The sequence below is a fragment of the Lampetra fluviatilis genome, chromosome 21 (assembly GCF_964198595.1).
Source record: "Lampetra fluviatilis chromosome 21, kcLamFluv1.1, whole genome shotgun sequence".
Classification (NCBI taxonomy): domain Eukaryota; kingdom Metazoa; phylum Chordata; class Hyperoartia; order Petromyzontiformes; family Petromyzontidae; genus Lampetra; species Lampetra fluviatilis.
In genome coordinates this window covers 1,616,551-1,637,196 of record NC_136295.1, presented here as the reverse complement: position 1 = coordinate 1,637,196, position 20,646 = coordinate 1,616,551, and the positions used below count along the sequence as shown (strand labels likewise).

The following is a 20,646-nucleotide window of genomic DNA, read 5'->3' as shown; positions in this document are numbered from 1 at the left end:
TCGTGACTGCAGGATTACATACTCTTTGGTTCTTTCGGTAAAGTCACGTAGGTAGAAAAATAAAATAAAAAATAACATTTATTTTATTTTTCTACCTATGTGACTTTACCGAAAGAACCAAAGAGTTTTGGGTTTACTCTCCAACACACAATCAGTGTTCTGTTAACGTGACAAACCTTACTAATTGTCTGTGTCAGGTGGTGGCAGGTTTGACGACGCATTTATATGAATGAAATCTAACCCCAAAAGAACATTTATTACAGACAGATCACATTCAACTGCCGTAGGCTTTGGCAACATCGTGGCGTGACGTGAATACCATTGTGAAAGCGGCAATTACTGAAACCATAATTGCACCATTTAGGCCACTGGCTACACAGTTAGCCTATCATGTATATTTATATATTTATATTATAAGACGGTGCTACTAATGAAGATGGTGAATTAGATTTCGATGTAAAGCTTCTTTCGTGACTGCAGGGATTCATCTTCTTGGTTCTTTCGGTAAAGTCACGTAGAAGGGAAATAATAAAATAATAAAAATACAACATAATTAAATAATTCTCACGACGTTTCGGCCACAACGCAAGCAGCCGTCCTCAGGTGAAGAAAAGGTCTGTCGGAAAGACAGCGTCTATATTATGTTTTATTTTTATTATTTTATTATTTCCCTTCTACGTGACTTTACCGAAAGAACCAAGAAGATGGTGAATTAGTTTAATTTTTTTATAAATTCGCACCCAATATTTTGTTGGGAAGTAACAGGGTCGTGTATGTTGGGACATCCTTGCGACTTTAGAGCTGCGAGCAATCGGACTCTCACACTGGCAGAGCAAACCTGGCAAGGTAGCGGTTGTGGAGTGGTCAACTCAGCTATGAAGCAGCAAGTTCAACTCCCAGACGGGGGCGGGGGGGTGGCGTCAACGCACATCATTATCCTCTCTCGAGTACCGTAATTTCGGATGCCAACACTGACTGCCGAATGGAGGGACTGCACTTGACCATTAGAATGTGGAATTGCACCACTGGCTAGCTCAGGGCTAGCCAACAGTGACGAGCATACCATCCGGCGCATATTTGAGCAGAGAGACGCTGCGACCTGGACCAAGGGAGATCTCCACAGCCCAGCCAGGTGACAGTCCCATGATCCGCTCCCCGCACCTGCACCTCAATGCAGTTAGAGCCCCTTAGAAATCGTACGAGTTCAGAATACGCAATGCACCATGGGACTGCTTCGAGGTGAGCGTACAGGTGAGCGGGAAAACATGTGAAGTCGTTTAGGAGGTGCCCGTTACCCATCGAATCCATTTCGCAGGAAGATCAGGTTCCCACTGATGGTCGTGCAGTTCGAGAAGAAATGGATGTTTTTAGAGTCGACCGTTTGTGCCCCTTTCAGATTTCCGGATCCAATGCCATCGCAAACTGCAGAGAGACACAAGTGCAATGCATGGGTGGAATTAACAAGCTTGACTTTCAACAGAACTCCACGCAGAAATACCCGCAAGTTACAAGGAAACATATGGTTAGAAATTATGAATACAAATTTGTATTTGTGTAACTGACCATTTACAATCTGACCCCTTATTTCTTGACCAGCCTTTAAAAAAATTGTAAATATGTGTATAATATATCATTAAATATTGCCTGAATATGCCTAGTTTGGATAATTTGCTTCATGTTCAATAAAATAGAAAGGGCAATTGTAATGCAGAAGTATTAAAACAAAGATTTTGATACTTTATGTTATGATATTACACAGAAGTTCACATACATCGTTAATGCCACTCAGTGTAGCCAATAAACAACTTAAAGGTTTATTTTTACGGGATAAAGCAGTTCATGCTCTAAGAAAAAGGGTCTTCATGTCACAAATGATTATGCATCTACAATGACGCCAGCACTCAGTCAGAAAACAAATGCAAACTATTGCCGTAAACTCTCAAAATACTAAATATGCCTCCAGTGGCTTTGGCAAACGTGCTCGCAAGTGTGATTCCAATTTCTCTTCACAGTTTCTACTCACGATGACAACATCCGAGAGAAACGCTGCAATTCTCGGGTAACCAAGGGTGACGAGGACGAGCGATAGCCCGTTTGCCGCTCGGTTCGGAAGGGTTCACGGGTCGAAACCAGTGGCAACTAAATCGGCCATCCCGGTTATAACTGCGGTGCGCATATCCATATTAGATACGGCGACACCGTCCGCTTCATGGTGGAGATGTCGTTCGCGAGAGTAGGCCATCGTATGCCAGCGACACCTTCCAAATATTGCCGAATTAATTAACCCTGCCGATGACTCTATTGCAACAAACACAAGCAATCATCTGGCAACGGCTGCAAAAAACTTGGCAGGACCCTCGTGAAAAAAAAATGTTTGTCATGAGGCTTTCCGAAGTAAACAAGCATCATCATAATATATAAAGTGCCTGCCGGGCTACTAAATGACTGTGGCGAGAGGTAGCCCAGCAGGTCCCCAATAATCCGCTGCGTTGCGACGCTCGCTCATGGGTGTGTGACCTTTGGGACAGAGGTTGTCCGGGCAGGGTTTGCAGTGCTTCACTCCGCTGCCATCTTCCACCTCGGTCTTGTTGACGGGGCACGAGCGCACGCAGGAGTTGTAGTTGACGACAAAATTCCCTACGGGGAAATCAACAACAACAACCAACGTCCGTCAACGAACTTCCCCATCCACACCGGGTTCGACCAATCGATCCAACGATTGCACATCCTTCATTGCCCCAACTAACAGCCCCCACAGCCATCCGCCGATCCCACTCCAACATGCATACATTTGTGGTCATGGCTTACACCAGTGGCGTGCGATACCTGAACCGGTCCCACCACCCCTCTCCACCCCCGCTTCCTCGCCCACCTCTCACCAATCTGCTGCGAGCAGCGTGGTAAAGTATGGTCAAACAAAGCGTGCGAATGCCTTCATCCAACAGTGTATTGAGGAAAGTGCTAAATATGTATTTTTATACCCATATTCCCTGTACATGCAGCGCATAAGGGTACAGATGTGTACATAAGTGTACTCGTGCGTACATAAGTGTACAGATGTGTCGATACTGCTCAGGCAGTGTGCACAGAGGGCCCTACTGTGGACACATACAGTATGCTCCTTTGCTGCAGAATACTCGGCTCACGTGCATGATTATGAAAGCAATTTGCCCACCCCTAGATCACATGCCTATGCAAATTGCATTATTGTATACTTTGCAGGAAGTACATTTCCATATTAAACCAGTTTCATTTTAACACACATACATATAAATGTATCTTTAACTGTTCTGTTAATAGTAGCTAAGTGAATTGTTTCTTTCACAAATCCCATTAGATTGTACACATATATATATATATAACTCGAGTGGGTGTATTATTGAACATGCAATGTAAATTAGAAATATATATATCGTGGAATCCGGTTATAATTGCATTTAAACGCGAATGTTATTTAACAAAATATTTTCTCAATTCTAAAACTCAAAATTGTCTTTTAGTGCTGAAGAAATCAATCGCATTTGTGTGCATCCCTCAACAGCTTTAAACCTCCATGTTGCGTTTCAAGACCGTGGCCATAGCCGTCAATGTCACCACCGCACCTCGAAAACAGCACTTGTACCCAGTGTTCTTCATTGCAAGGCCCGCGGGCCACTGGCCATCCCTGGTGGCCTTTTGTGTGGCCCCCCGACAAGACACAAAATGTGGGAAACACCCTCCCCCCCACCATCATCATCGTGCTGCTATCAAACCGACAATGGTTTTAAATGTGTGGCGGCCCTCACACTGACGATGTCGTATCGGCGAAAGTGACCCCCCCTCCGAAAATGTGTGAAGAGCACCGTTTGTTTTAATCTACACCTCTGCCTGATGCCACAGCTGCTACCACACAGTGACCTCCAAGATCTGCCCTGGCTGTGTCCCACCATCTGCCCTTAGGTCTTCCCCTCGGTCGGTGGACCGGCTCGGCAACCATCTTTCCGCCTTCCCCCACACGACCCACCCAGTCTAGGGTACGGCGACTTTCCTTATAGGCCTGGGGGCCTTGACAGAGCCTAGATCGGTGTTTCATTAACACCAATACTAGACCATAATATTGATGCACTGATTCCCCCACGTCTCAGATGCCCTACATGCATCCAGAACAGACCGTAACAACATATAACGATGAAACGCACAAGCAATGCACTCTGCTGCTCCTGACACAGTTGCCCGGCTTGACCACCTGAATGTGAAGTTGTCGTCATTGCTCTGCATCTACATCAGCCGCCCTATGACGAGAAAAGTTGCTTTCTGGAATCCCCGATAATAACCCCCCTCCACAATTCGCCTTTGCGTGACACTTGAAAATTCCGCCTCTCTGAGTAATTGCCCCTTTGACGAGTGGCCCGTCAGAGACAATGCATCGGCTCCAACAAGCGGCCGGCGGTAGGCAGGAGGGGGGGCGGGGGGGCACGTACTGGGGCACTCCTTGACGCAGGATGCTCCGTAGCTGTACTTGACGTTGGGGTTGGACTCCAGCTGGAAGGTGGACGGGTTGTAGAAGACCGGAGCCGGGCAGTGATCCACGCAGGCGCCGCTGTCGTTGAATATTCTGCACGCCTGCGCGCGAACGGACACGGCGGGCACGGAGGTGTTAGAAGCCCCGTGGCGTATCAGGCAAGCCCGCGCACACCCGCAGGTGTCTCACTCAGCGGCGACGGAAGGTGAAACGTTGAGGGGGGAGCACACTCTATGCCGTCACATCGTCCGCCGCTGTGCCTGCACGCAACGTGAGATTGCCGGGGGGGGGGGAGCGAGAGTGGGGGATTATCGAACTGATATTTATATTCCTGGAGAGCGCCTTCACTCGAGGCGCTTGATGACATAGCTTACGGAACGGTGACACAACATGGAATGATGGGAGTCGGCAAGGGCGTGCTACCGTGGTATGGAGGAATGAGTGACAGCGTTAGAGGGGTACTTAGGGGATCACGAAAGGGTATGGGAGGGACGGGAAGGAGCGGAGGGGAGGGAAGAGGAAAAGAATGGGCAATGGAGAAGAGGCGAGGCTTTACGGGGGGAACGGAAGGAGGTTAAGGAGGGGGGAGTGCTTAACGTACAGAGCTATCGCACTGCAGGCCGCACGGGCTCCGGATATCTACAGTCTGGCTGCTAATTAACGATGGGCTGCGGGAATTCTAAAGCACTAAAAACACGGACAGCATTTTCTTTTCACTGAGCACTGAGAACTTTGTAACGGTTGACCGGAACAACGCTTTGTCTGGAGCCCTTTCAGAGGAGGCAGGGAGGCAGTGCTTTCAGGGTGGGAGCGCGGGGGACAGAGCCCTGGTTTCAAAGTTGATGGAGAGGCCACCCTCCCAGGTCAAATGATACACTCGGGCAAACACCGGCTCAGTTTGCAGGAGCAGGCGCGTGTTTATCTCCGGCTGCGGATGCTAATCCGGTGTCGTCACTCGCGAGGCGCTGCGTGGAAGCCAATTCGCCGTTTGAGATGCATTTTTCCTCTTTTTCCCCGATCGCACTTTTCCATTGCGGACAAAACAACTCCAGTTAAATATGGACAGCGGCACGGCGTCGGGTTTTCACGTTTGCTCTAATCAAAGGAGCGCTGAATGCGTTTAATGGCGCAGGCATCAACGTGTCGTCGACGTGGGCCGTGGCTCGATGCTAAAGAGCTTCACTCTGTCACCCATGAAAACGGCCACGTAAAGTGGGGGGTGCTTTTGTTAAAAAGTCGATTGAAGGAACTTGTGTAGTTCACCAATTAAATGGTGGTTGATTGCGATGTACATGTCGACTGCATGACAATGGTTGAATACGTAGTAGGCTTTCGCGACCAATATTATTATGCATCATTAAAGCTTTTTGGCTAGATCGCCTAAGTATAAACGTGTCGTTAATACGCCACATTCATATTTATGCGATCTAACCCAAAAAAATAATATTTATGCTCACTACAATATATTGCCAACCAATATAACGTACTGGGGAAAAGTTTTTTTCCACAAATGTATTAACTTATAACCTTACAACCGGGCAGTGGGGGAGGACCTGAAATAATAATCACCGAGTCTGAGTTCCAACTAAGGTTGCCTTTAATCTCTACGTGTGTAGACCATGAGTGGGATTTCCCCATGGATCTTAATTCTTCGATTTTGTGCATTTTCCTAGTGCAGTCCTAAAGGCCCCAAACCCCATCAAGCGGCCTGCAACAAACGGAACCGTCCATAAATCGTGACGGGAAAAAGAGCCCACACAACACGTTGTCTTGAATTGAGGCGCGGCTCCTCCAAGAGCTTGCTGGGGAAAGGGAGGACGATGGGAGGAAATTCCCAAGCAGTGCAGGGTTTCCCCTGGAGTGAGTGAGCGAGCGAGAGAGTGCGATGGGATGGGGAGGGGGGGGGCTTACGAAGCAGTCGGTCTCGCGGGGGCCAGTGCAGCCGCTGGCGCAGTGCTTGTGGCAGCACTGGTTTGGGTCGAGGCCGTAGCAGCGCCCGTCGCACTGCTTGGCGCAGATGGTGCTCGTGACTGTGACCCCGATGGGGTTACGGGAGCGGGACAATCATGACAGCAGCGTGAGCAGAAGAAATGTATCTACAGGGGCGCAGATCCAGTTTCTCAAAAGCGCGCTAATTCTAGAACATTGCACTGCTTACCGCAAACGCTTATGCACACCACTTAGATAGTCATCGTGGGATTTTATATTCGTATTATATTTTATATTTGTATTACGCGCAGTCCCGCCTACTGACACCTTTTGTGGAGAAGGAATAAATCACATTTAATCCGTTATTCAGGATGGTTATTAAGTCAAGCGAGATGTTAACTAATATAATGGCAATTTAAATAATAATGTACAAACCTTTGTCAGTACACTGATGGATAAAAGCCTCCCCAAGCCGTTTCAGTGACGGGGTTTATGAAACTATACTTCACCGAGCCGGTCAGCGCGGACCGGTGAAGCGGTGCCCGACACCGGTTTCGATGTCACTCACACCACCACCAACTCCAGGTCACCAGCACACCAACCGCTCCGCCAGCTCTCCACCACCACCACAACAGCCGGTTAACGCTCTGACGAACGCAGCTTAATTGTACCCCCCTTGTCCATTTAACCAAATTTAATTTGACGGCGTTTCGAAATGAGTCTGTGGAACGCAATGTGTGCATTAACTGGCCCTGCGATTATCGGAGGTATTTGTAAATATGATGATACGTGGCTGTTAGCAATCTCAATGATGGTGATGACAAAAACGTATATATGTATTGTCACTGTTAGTGCAGCACTCTGTCGCAGCGCTGCCTAGTCACATTCTGAATGTGCGATGTGCATCGGTGAGCTCGATCCCGACCCTGACGCCTGCTGTATATTTGGAGTTTGCGTGTCTCTCCGTGGTCGCGTGGGTTTTTCATAAGGTCCTCTGGCTTTTCCCTCCACATTTATAAATGTGCGTTTAGATTATTTGGATGCTATAAATTTCGACGTTATAAGCCGCTTTGTTGAGCTATCATTTGTGGCCAGGTCACTTCTGAAAGGGAGCCACTCCATGGCGAGATGTTAACTACCTTGCCTGGTATACAGGAGGTCGTGAGTTCGATCCCAACCCTGACGCCTGCTGCTGTATATTTGGAATTTGCATGTTCCCTCCACATTTAGAAACATGCGCTTAGAGTATTTGGGTTGCTATAAATGTCCAAACGACAATTAGCCACTTCAATAAGCTATCATTTGTAATAGCCAGGCTACTTCTGAAAAACAGCGACTACATCGCTCAGTGGGCTTAACCTGATAAAATAAAAAAAATCAGTTTCATTTAATGCTGTGCCCAAATGCTCAGCACCGAGTTGAGTTGGAGATGCGTGGCCGTTCTAGGGGCGGCCGCGACGCGTGGCGAGCCGGTGGAGTGGTGATGCACGACGCGGACGCGTCACTTACACGTTTGACAGTACTGTGGTCCCGATCCCCAGCAGAAGTTCTTGCACGAAGGGTGGCACGGCTGGCCTGCAGACATCGGTTTTCACGCAGTCACTCACAGCAGGGACGTTGCCTTACGCATTTAACAACGAATTATTGTATACGTATTCATAATTTGCATGCATCTCTGGACAGCACGTACGCTCGTCCCAAGAACTCCTCCAAGACTGCGTTGGCAGCGGTGCACAAGCACAAACAACGAACATAACTCAAGACGCTCGTCAATAACAAAATGCGTGGCCTTCAAAAAGGGAATTTAACAGCCAACGTTTTGGGCAATGTCCCTTCTTAATAGCGCGTGAGTCACATGTTATGAAGAAGGCCATTGCAATTGCCCGAAAAATAGATCATAGGTGCTATTTTTAGGGTGGCGTTGTTGATGAATGTGTTGAGGATTTTATTTATGTATTATTAATTGTTGCTCATGCACCACTCACCAACGCAGCAGCATCGTCAAATAATCCGTTCAACATTTAATAAGTAGCTACGTGAACAGCATAATCTAGTTGCTCTAAATATTTTTGGTACGGTGGCCTCTCAGTCAAGACCACCGGCCTGCCGCCTTCACCAACACATCGTCCGTTGTGCTTCTCCAGGTGTGAACCTCGCAACAGAAATGTTTACCGGAGAGGCGGAGTGGATTGTAAGAGTTGGAAACTCCCCTCTGCACCATGGGGCCTGATGAGAATTACATTTTCTTTGTTATTGATGACCAGTTTTTTTTTACTTGGCGATGAAAGTCACCCAAACGACGCCGCCAATTTCTCTGCCTCTCAACTTACGCTCAGCGCACGAACCTCGTTTTAAACATTATCTTGCGAAACGTGCCTTTATTAATATTATTAACTCTTATTTGCGGAGCTCTTCTTGCGTTATTATAACACGACGATTATTCGTGTTTTAGCGTACAATCACCATTAATCAAATTCACCAAACTGCAATTCACAAATCGCAGGGAGGTGAGTAAAGTGATTGATTACTGTGAATACCATCGGGCTGCGCACCGGTAGTTTGCAAGTGTTGCTCAGACTGGAGTGAGTATAATGAATCCCTCTCCTGTATCTCCGTGCCACAAGCCATACGATGCCCATTGAGAGATATCCGATATGTATTTAGCACGGAACGGTGAGGGCTTCTCCTTCCAAGTTACATTTAAAGAGCGTTGCTTTCAAAGTGCTCTGGAGAATAAATATGAACGGTAACTTTCATTTTGCCCGACTAAAGCTTTTGGACGCACGTTAAGAGCCAAGAGCCACTGTTCGAAAATACGATTCCAATCAGCCAGACGGTCAACCGCATGTTATTTATCAAGCAATGTGTTTGGAAGTAACAACTTCTAAAGTTATATTACTCCCAAAAGCGGTGCCTGAAAGTGTTAACTCTTTTATATAGTAACTCATTTGAATCAACAGGGCAGTGGGTAACCTAAGATCGTGCAGTGACTGCTTGTGTGAGCACTGCACATCCACTACGCGATTGTCACTGCAAGGCCCCCAGTGCCTTTGAAGTACGAAGTTCACTCCAATAATCATTCCACACGAGACGAAACAGGTTTTATCATTCTGTGTGTGTTTTTTTGTGTCACGACAAAATATAAAACGCGAGAATAATTTCCATTGCCATTCTCCCTTTAGGTCCTCAATCAATCAACCAAATATTTTGAGTGACTATTTGCTGACATGAAACGCTATTGAAGTAACAAGCTACCACAGGCAAAAACCAAACGGCACAATCGATGTCCCCCAGTGGGTGTAATGCAACGCCTCCTGCCTGTCACCTCAATGTCCACGGACGCAAATGTGCACAGAAAATCAGGAGCCAACAGATTTTCCCATGGACTTCTAGACAATCTACAAAATGTTACGACAAATAGGCCACCCGTGAATGCCGCGTCACTCTCTCGACTGTTAGGTTGGCATGAAGAGTCCGTGGCAGGGAGAATTGTGGCTGAAATGAGGCTACAACATTCTCTGTGATCCAAAATGTATTCGTGGGTTGGGCCACAGAATGATGTGGCCAGACTTAAAGAACAATTCCAAACTTTGCAATATGCAATCTCTATCTAAATGCTAAATGTGGTTGTCCCTCAAATCACCGGTGAGGGAGGTGAAACACGTAACAACTGCCTCTGTTGAACGGTGGACGGGTTTCTCGACATGCATACATTCGCTCGATCGTTACAAGCCCTTATGGAAACAAAATTGGCTCAAAATATCTACGTGTTCAGTTAACACACAACGTGTTCGAAAATATGCATCCTCATAAATCGGAGAAAGAAGATATCACCAACCCCAGTAAGAACAACCAAGGACTACGTGTGGAGTTTTCATTCTGTAAATGCCCCATCACCTTGCTTGTCTGATGGTTATGCACAGTAGCCTGATTCTCCTTGCATAAGCACGTTCACGGGACAAAGTCACACTCACGTATTACTTCCCAATATTATGATTCGTTCACTGACCGACCCTGACCTACACATTATTCAACAAATTATTTGGTGATGCTGATGCTGCTGAATTGGCAGTGGCGGTCAAGCACAAAAAAATAAACACTCAACACCCTTAGTCTATAACAACACTTGTGCTCTTTAAACACTAAAGTGTATAATCGGTGATGTTTGGGGCCATGGCCCTTCTTCACAGCGGGAACCGTGCGCTATGAAGACGGACCATTGCCAGAAACGTCAATCATTAAATATAATGTTTAAGATAAAAATGTTCATCTCATAAGGTCACCAGCGTCATGGACGAATGTGTTGAGTTAGTTGTTTGTTTGTTTTTTAACTTTACACAGATTAGTTAAGCTTCCACACACGAACTCGAGGATCGACTCGCGCAAATAAGTCCACATCAACAACGACGGGGCGACCCCCCACCCCACCCATCGACGCGAGTGCTTCGGTTCGCACCGCCGGTGCTTCAGACGACCCTCTCGTCGCTCGTCGCAGCACCGACGACGACGACGGGCCGGGCGGATGGATGGACAGACGTAGAGTTGGATGGACGGATGGAGAGACAGACAGACAGAGAGACGGAGAGACGTAGAGACGGAGAGACAGACAAATGGACGGGCAGAGAGACAAAGAGACGAACAGACGGAGAGACGGAGAGATGGTGAAACGGAGGGACGCGGCGCCGCTGCTCACAGGACTGGCTGGTGGTGAAGTCGAGGCGGCTGCTGAAGTTCTCTTTGCTGTTGCGGTTGCGGATGTCGTCCCAGTTGACGGTGTTGGCATGGCACAGGAACTCGTTGCTGCTCACGTAGACGCCTCCACGCAGGATTTCTGAGCGGTGGTGGGGCGTTGGGGGGGGGGACAGTGGAGGGGGTGTTGGAGCGATTGTGCACGGCGCGTCGTCTCTGTTCAGGTATATTGCACAGCGAAGGAGGTGGTTAATGGTCGTGAACGCAACATGCGTGCAAGTTGAAAAAAATCACAGCGCAAGCAGAGTGTGAGAGCAAGAGGAGCCGGAAAAAGCGGTCCGCGTTTATCAGACCCAGCGGGAATGAAGCGATCTGGACACAAATGATAGCTCAACAAAAGTGGCTTCTCATCACGCGGAAATTCATAGCAGCCGAATACTCTAAATGCATGTTTGTAAATGTTGAGGGAAAAACCGGAGGACCTGGAGCAAAATCCACGCGACCACGGGAAGAGAGAGAGACACGCAAACTCCAAATATACAGCAGGCGTCAGGGTCGGGATTGAACCCACGACCAGGCACAGGTGCATATCGTGTGAATGATCACAGTACTAACCTCACATCCTCTTACTATCACTATTCAGTATTACCATGAATTTCTCTGTAACAGTGCAAAGTTATCATTCCCGCTACAATACTGTTATAACTGAATTCCGTGAACCTACAGAAGGTTCAACAACCAGTTGTAACTTTAATCGTGGAATCAGTATTGTACTTGGTCGTGTGGATTTTTCTCCGGATCCTCCAGGTTTTCCCTCTACATGCGTTAGGATATATTTGGCTGCTAAAAATGTCCAGGTGATGATAAGCCACTTCGTTGAGCTATCATTTGTGTTCGCCAGGTCGCTTGTGAAAAAGAGCTCCATAGAGCTCAGTGGGCATTACTTTGTAAAATAAAAATAATAGTTTAGTTCAGTTAAGAGTTGCTGTTCGCTCTTCCAAACGCGAGAAGAAGTACAAGATGACGAAGAAGAAGGTGGTGGTGCGCTCGGCGCTCCACCGGCAACACGGCCGCAGCGGCACCGACATCCTCATCATTCGTTTAAATTCGAGAAAACGTGTCGGCCGCCTGCCGGACTCCCACTTAGGAGACACATTCCTGGGCGAGGCCCTGCTCACACGATCACACGCTGGGCTCGCGTGAGCAGTTTTTAACGGTGGCCGTAAAAAACCGTGCCTCCGAGTTAGCGTGCAGCGGCTATTCAATGGAGATTGTGAATGCACCTGTTTGGAATTTCCCATGCCAGTGATTGAGAGGCACGACGGATTGTCTTCACTCAGCCTGTGCAGCAACAAGACACGCCACTGTCAGTCTGCCCAAGTGTCACCCATGGTCATTTCTAGCCCATGGCCCCAGGCCTAAACTTTTGAATGAGATCGCAAATTTAAACTGCTGCCAATCCATTTATACTGAGGTGTTTTGTCTGCATCTCTTTGTGCATATACAGTCGTCAGGATCATGGCCGTTTATAGATGACATAAATCATAATAGAGTAAACATTAACACCGAAATTCAACACAAAAGTGTGATCGTACGGGATTCTATTAGTGCAATGAGAAAGAAATGAAGAAAAAAAGCACAACCGCGAAACGTGTAAATGTGTTAAAATGCCAAAACCCATGTGAGGGCCCACAGAACGATCCACACATCGCCTCTACATCGGCTTTGAGAACCGCCCGGGTGTGAGAACAGGGGGGCGTCTCATTCTTATAGTTCACAACGCCCTCTTGGTAGCCCGTGACTATATTCTGCGTGAACAAGTCTCGCTTTGGCGCAGTCGCCAAGGAAAAAGGACGGCAATGCATCGACTTGTCCACCATTTACCATCCAATGGCGTGGGCCTCACGAAGGAGGCAGGGGGAGGGAGGTGGAATTCTCTTGGCAGAGATCCACGCGCTGACTCGACACACAACCGCACACGCCCCCGCTGCGCGCGTGTGTGTGTATGTGTCACCCCCTTACAGTCACAGCTGATCTGTGCCCAATCCCTCCGACACGTGTGGGTGACACGGTGGCTAGGATATGTTATCTACATCGCCAGGTATACAGGAGGTCGTGGGTTCGATCCTGACCCTGTCGCCTGTATATATTTGGAGTTTTCGTGTTCTCCCTGTGGTCGCATGGATTTTTCTCCGGGTCCTCCGGTTTGTCCCTCCACATTTAGAAACATGCGTGTAGAGTTTGTGGCTGCTAGACATTTACACATGACAAGCCACTTCGTTGAGCTATCATTTGTAGCCAGGTTGCTTCGGAAAAAAGAGCTATAAATAAAAAATAATGTATTTTATCGTTTTTATCTATGCATGTTGAACTTATTTTGCACCGTACGGAGCCAACTACAGATGATGAAGCCTTTGAGGTCATTATCTATTATTCAACATCGACTCTATCTGTAGCGATGAGGCTTAGGAGCCATCACCCATTGCACGATGAAGGGTTTGTTTCTCTGGAAGTGTGGTTGGCACTGCGAAGCAATTGGCACCTGACGTCGTTTGCCTGGAAGGTGTCACGGTAAATGGAGCTCCCAGCAGCGGTATTAACCAGCGAAGCATTACCCGTCAGGGCGTTACCCGCGAAGACGTTGCTCATGAGGGCATTGCCGTCGAGGGAGTTATCCGGGAAGGCGTTACCCGTGATTACGTTACCTGCGAATGGGTGCCACGCTGGTGAGATATTAACTACATTGTCTGGTATACAGGAGGTCGTAGTTTCGATCCCGACCCTGATGTCTGTATATTTGGAGTTTGCGGTGTCTCTCTCCCCGGTTTTTCCCTCCGCATTTAAAATCAACATCACGTATTTAGAGTATTTTGCTGCTATAAATTTCCACGTGATGATAAGCCACTTCGTTGGGCTATCATTTGTGACGGCCAGCTGGCTTCTGAAAAAGAGCTGTGCACAGCCCTGTAATGGGCCTTACCCCTGGCAAAAAAAAAACAGTTTTAGTTTTACCCGTGAGGCGCGTGAGCCGCAGCTCCTTGAGTCCGAGGCGCTCCTCGGGCACGGAGTCGTTGTAGTTGAGCAGCACGGTGAGGGCGTAGTGCTGGTCGTAAAGACGGGTGCCGCGCACCACGCGGAGGTTCTCCAGGGGCACGTGGTCCACCTCGTTGAGCGCGATGAGCACGTAGCCCGACACCTCCCGGATCGTCTGGAGCACCACACCCCCCGCGCACACCGCACAGCGACGGCGGAAACGACAGGAGGGAGGGAGGATTTGTCCACAATTCTCTGGCTGTCACTTGATGAGGCTCCTTGTTGTTGGCGTTGTAATCACCGGCCCAGATGTCACGGAACTCGAATTGTAAATGTTGTCGTGGGTTCACTCTCCGACACACCGGTTGTGCTGAACTTGAAACGAATTGGCACTTTTTGTTTATGCGAAAAACCTTACTGATTGGCCATGTCGGGTGGTGGCGGGTTTAACGGCACGTTTATACTTACGCGATCTAACCAAAGAAACGTTCATTACGGATGATATCGGTCACAAAAGTCGACGACTACTACGCGTCAAACAGCCATCGACAGTGACGCCTCGATTCCAGCAACTTGTGGAGAAGTCGAGGAATTTAAACGTTCAAGGTAACTAGTTCAAGACGAATTACGCAGACATACCGTCTCTTCATAAGAAAAAAACAACTTTATTATGAATTATATTGGTCACGAAAGACTACGTGTCTACCTTCTGTACATTTGGCACTAACGCTGTGGCCCTAACAGGAGGAAAAAACTGCATGTTCAGTATTCCCTCGTTCTTAAAGAACGTGGCTATCCGATTCGCATCTGGAACTCTACACGACTGCATCGAGAGAAATAAACTGATGAGATAAAGTGATGAGAGAGAATGTGATGAGTTATAGTGATGAGATAAAGTGATGATATAAAGTGATGAGAGATAAAGTGATGAGAGATAAAGTGATCAGAGAGAATATGATGAAATAAAGTGATGAAATAGAACGTGATGAGATAAAGTGATGAGATAAAGTGGTGAGATAAAGTGATGAGAAAAAGTGGTGAAATCAAGTGATGAGAGATATCGTCGATACCTTTCATGTTTTTTATAGCTTATTTGTTTCAGGTGCGCCAATATCGTGGTAAATTCGCTCGTCACAAGCATCCCCAGAATGTATCTCTCGCGAATAACGAGGGAATGCTTTAATATGCAATGTTTAGGGCAATAGCTCATCCATCCGAGTGCTAAGAAGAAGGGCCATTGCCTGTAACATCACCTGTTGTATCTACAATTCCTTGTAAGGCCACAATGTTATTGTTGACGAATGCGTTGTGGTGTTGTTGTTGTTATCTGTGCTTGTGCACCACTTCCAATGCAGCAGCAGCAGCGTCACCACCACAAAAATGTCATCTCATAAATCGAAAATTACTCTGAGGCACGTTTAATTTTTAAATTCAGGTATGTGCTCAGGTACTTACACGTATGTTTTTTTTTCCCCTGAGGGATTTTGGCAAAGTTCAGAGTAATGTGGTTACGTTTGCATGGGCATAGAAAGGCCAAAAATACAGTAAAGTACAGTCCTTATAATGCATAAAACATACTTTGATCCGTTTATTTAATTTGCAAAATATTAAGTGAATCGTATGAACCAAAGATGCTGATAACCGAGTAATTTAGAAACAATTTGTATACTAATAATGATGATGAACTTATAAAAACGAAAGTATTTTATTTCATCAGGTCAAGCTCACTCAGCTATTCGGTCTTTTTCAGCGGTAATCTGGCCACACGTGATATAGCTCGTTGAAGTGGCTTATATCATCATTACGCGTGGGAATTTGTAGTCGCAACCAACTAATCTAAACGCACGTTGCTTCTCAACATTTCTGTTGTTTTCAGTTTAATTTATTAGGTGTAACCCTGTGAGCCATGCGGCTCTTGACTCGGGTGCAACCGCAACAAACAAACCCATGAACAAGAAACATCTTAAAGTGACTACAAAATGTGTGAGGAGGGGGGCAAAACCGGAGGAACCCGACGAACAGCCCCCACTACGACCACCACGGGGAGAAAGAGAGACCACGCCAAACATACAACAACAGCCATCGCCAGGGTTCGGCATCGAAGCCACGACCTCCTGCGCCCCAGGCGAGGGAGATGACATCTCCTCGCCACCGTGGTGTGGACTTGCATCGGGCGCAAGCACTAATTTTTGCCAATAAACCTTCTAACAGAGGCACAATACGTTTAAGAAACAATAATGCAGCGGCGTTGATGCAAAACCACGGACACAGTAACATTAAAATATGAATGAATGCAATAATGTGAGTGACACGTGCGAGTTATTTGTACTCACTGCACCATGATTACAGGCCAAGTCATTCTGCACATGCAGCGGGCCCGTTCTGAAACAAGGGCCTTTGACGCCTCCGACAAAGGGGAACGTTTGACCCTCGTGCGGGTGCAGGAATGGAATTCAATGTGAAGGGCCCCTGTGTCAGCAGCGAATCCCCTTCTCTCCTTCCACCAGCTCCCGAAAACCCCACGCAGCTCCACAATCCCTGCTCTTCCAGCTCGCAGCCAAGACACAAGCACTCTCTCTGTCTCTACGTATTTTTTTCTCTCCCTATGCCTCTTCTCTCACGCGCGTCTAACCATCGAGAAAACTACGGTCACCACGTCGCGCGCTTTCAGATGCACTTCTGCGGCCGTCTGGAACGCTCTTCCTTCTGATATTAGGAAGCCGCTGGATCTATGAACTTTTAAATCATCTAGATTGCAAGTTAATTTCTTTAGAACTGTTTTTGTGTTTAGCTTGTTGTCCTTCCCCCACCCACACACTCCGATTAGCACGGTTGGCTACGTATGGTGCGAAACATGTTCAACAAACATACATATATAGAGACGTGTCTCTTCCTCGTCTTTTTAAAGCTTTACCCATCGAGTCTCTTTCTTTTACGTTGTCTCTGTGACAACCCAGTCTATTTTTAAACTCTTTCTCTCCCCCGATCTCCCTCATGAAAAAAGGTGTCTTTCATCTCAATCTCCTTCGTATGTTGAACTTTTTCGCACCACACGTAGCCAACTGTGCTAATCGGAGGTGCGGGGTAATAACAACAAAACTGAACACAACACCACTAATCATCTAGATTTTCAATCTAGATTTTCAATCTAGATGATTAAAAGTGCATAGCTCCAGTGGCTTCCTAACAACGTGTTCCTCTTCCAACCACTCTTCTTCTTCATCATCTCTCTCTCTGTGTGTTTCCTGGCTCTCCCTGTGTCTCTCATGGCGTTTCCTCTTGTTTCCTGGAGCCCCTCTCTTCCGCTCTCTTAACTCTCACCCAGCATCTCACCGCTGCCGGCTGTGGATCTCGCGTGGCGATTGTTGTTACTCTCTCTCTCACTCTCTATACGACTGACCACATCCTGCGCTTGTGTTCCCGAGTTGGGTCTCTCCGTCTTTATTTTGATTGCCCCCTGTGCAGGTTAAGGTAATCTTTTGCTGTTCAGCTTGACCGCTGGCTTCTTCCGAATTACCGACGCACGCACGTTACCGTAGTCACTATTTGTAGCTTTCAAAAAGTGGCGAGATGTCAACGACCTCGCCTGGTATGCAGGAGGTCGTGGGTTTGATCCTGATCCTGATGCCTGCTGCTGTATATTTGGAGTTTGCATGCGTTTAGAGTATTTAGCTGCGACTTCTTTGAGCTATCATTTGTGGCCAGGTCACTTTTGAAAAAGAGCTATACAGCTAAGTGGGCCTTAAAATACAAAAATAGATAGTTCAGTTTAGTTAAAAGTTGCTATTCGCTTTGCCAAAGAAAAAGAAGAACAAGCCATATACGTGGTCGGGGCCCGTGGCCCTAAAGGATTTAGGGCCGCCGTTGGTCTGGCTCACCCGCAGGAAGGAGAGGTCGGAGCCGTTCCGGATGTAGGTGATCTCCAGGTTGCCCATGACCACCTCGCAGTTGGTGTACATGCTCCGCAGGGTGTTGTACTGCTTCTCGGCACTGCCCAAGAGGCTCATCTTGTTCTCAGTGCCCACGCAGTCTGCACAACAACAACAACAACACCACCACCGCATGGTTACCAACCGATGCAAACGCGCGTGGTTTCAACCGTCTGAGATACATCCCCTCCGCGTCTTCTAATAGCCATGCGTATGTATGTGTGAGTACGATTAACTTCATCATGGGACCTCCTTTGCCAGTACCAAAATATGAGAATAGGGTTTCCCCTTTTTTCTGGCAACAAAACAGGTGTTAAGATGTTAAAACACCAAACTGAAACCTTTTGCAAGGAATCACGTCTGCATGAACCACAATACTTGTGAGACTAGCCTCCAAAGAAAGCTGTCTCTCAAAGACAATGCATATATTATCAGAGTGTCTTTTTTGTTTGCATTCTGACCACAAGCATTGTGGTTAATGCAGACATGATTCTTTGTAAAAGGTTTCAGTTTGGTGTTTTAACATCTAAACTCCTGTTTTGTTGCCAGAAAAAAGGGGAAAACCTATTCTCAAACGATTAACTTATTTCGCACCGTACGTAGCCAACCGTGCTAACCGGAAGTTCGGGGGGGAAGGACAACAAACTAAACACAAAGAGTGGTTCTAAAAAAATGGGTCTCTGTGTGAATCTGTGGGTCTCTATGTGAGTCTATGTATGTATGTATGTACGTTGAACTTCTTTCGCACCGTACGTAGCCAACCGTGCTAATTGTAGGTACGGGGGTGGAAGTACAACAGCACTAAAGCACAAAAAGCAGTTCTGAAGAAATTAGTTTCCAATCCACTTTAAAAAAAAATCCCCATCAATGACTCAGAGGTATCTATTTTTAAACCGAACAAATGTCGTCAATCGCCGCGTCTGATAACGAACAGAGTCAATTTCTATCGAATCAGGTTAAGACCCCTTGCAACGGTGCGATTACGCAAAGCCGTCAATGCGGCGGGGGTCACGTTACACATTCCCATGAGCTCCGCAAGCAGGTGGAGGGATCTTTTTTTTAAGAGAAAAAATGCCGTCAGCGCGACTGACACAGCCCATTAACGCGACAAGACAGCGAACACGGCGGGGTTAAGCGCCGCTTAAACACTTTGACGATGGCGACGAACGCCCCGAGGGGCGTTGTCCCGAGCCGTTTGAAGACGGCCGTCTCGTCGGAGCAACGGGCCACTGGGTAACGCACACGCACGGAGCTCCGGGGGCGGTGGGGGCGGTCAGGGGAGAGGAGGAAGCCAGCGGACGGCGTTCGCGCAGCCAGACGCGGCTCCTTCGGGGAGCTCGCCCGCTCCACGTTGCAGCGCGCCCACCGCGAGGACACGGCGGGAATTCCCGACGCACGCCCGCGATTGTGGACACGGACGTCGTCGGCACGCGTCGCACGTTCGAACTCAGTGGGAGTATTTTTTTTATTTTTCCAGGTCAGGCCCACCGAGCTACGTAACTCTTTTTGTCAGAAGCGACCGCTGGCTATCACAGGTCAACCAAGTGGCTCATCATCACATTCAATTTTATCGCAGCTAAACACTCGAAACGCGTGATGTTGATTCTAAATGTGGAGGGGAAAACCGGAGGACCCAGAGAAAAATCCACGCGACCACGGGGAGAGAGAAACACGCAAACTCCAATATATAGCAGGCGTCAGGGGTAGGGATCGAACCCAAGTCCTGCTGTATAACAGGCGAGGTAGTTTACATCTCGCCACCACGGCGCCCCCAAAATTATTTCTCCCTCAACAAAGAGCTCGTCTTGAATCCGTCCGCGTGCTGTCACGTGTATATCTTTCTTTCTTAATTTAATATTTTCAACCGGTGCAAAATCCCTTGAGACGACGGAGCATCCCGTTTTGAGGGAAACTGTTGGGTAATATTTCTCGGAGCTGGTTCAAAGTGATGGTAAAGCATTCACATGTTAAGACTCTTTGCAGCGAATGGACAAAAAGGAATGAGTCTGGCTTAGTCATCCGTCACAAACACAGGGGCCACAAATGAGAAGTCATGAAACTTTTTTCGCGTTTTAAACTATGATTCATTTCTAAGCAGCAAGCCTGACTCGCGTATGAGTGTAAAGGTAGTTTCTGCTGAAATCTGAATACACAAAACACTGCGATTTCTGCCTGTTATTGTCATTATTATAAAATATTTGTATCAACTCTGTTTGCACCAAGACATTCGTCAGGTGCAGACTCTCATATATTAGAACTTGAACCCAAGCACAACACTTGTTTTCGTCAACTCCATCTCACTAACATCCTCTGCACATAATCTCACACAGCAGGGAATATGGTCATATATATATTGCATTGTATCGTCATTGGTTACACCCATACGGAACGTGTTCGTGTTACAAGCAGGTCGTGAGTGGGGTGGCACTCACGCAGTGGCGTAGTACTCATTGATGGCCCTGAGCGAGGAAAGCGCAAATTCCACATTCTTATGGCAGGGACAGTCACAATCAAAGGACATCCAATGCCGACTTCCCACAAAGGATTAATTGCCTCGTTGAGATT

At 47.4% G+C, this 20,646-nt stretch overlaps 1 protein-coding gene across 1 annotated transcript in view; it reads right to left on the bottom strand.

Annotated features, from left to right (window-relative positions):
• LOC144938129 (receptor tyrosine-protein kinase erbB-4-like) overlaps positions 1-20,646 on the bottom strand; it is a 99,939-nt gene that overhangs the window by 47,926 nt on the left and 31,367 nt on the right. Inside the window, exons 2-9 of the mRNA XM_078865841.1 lie at positions 18,031-18,182; positions 14,132-14,327; positions 11,124-11,261; positions 7,940-8,005; positions 6,413-6,531; positions 4,461-4,602; positions 2,518-2,637; positions 1,296-1,422 (exon numbers count right to left, since the gene is read on the bottom strand). Coding sequence (XP_078721967.1) covers positions 1,296-1,422; positions 2,518-2,637; positions 4,461-4,602; positions 6,413-6,531; positions 7,940-8,005; positions 11,124-11,261; positions 14,132-14,327; positions 18,031-18,182 — 1,060 coding nt within the window. The remainder of the gene's footprint in view (positions 1-1,295; positions 1,423-2,517; positions 2,638-4,460; positions 4,603-6,412; positions 6,532-7,939; positions 8,006-11,123; positions 11,262-14,131; positions 14,328-18,030; positions 18,183-20,646) is intronic.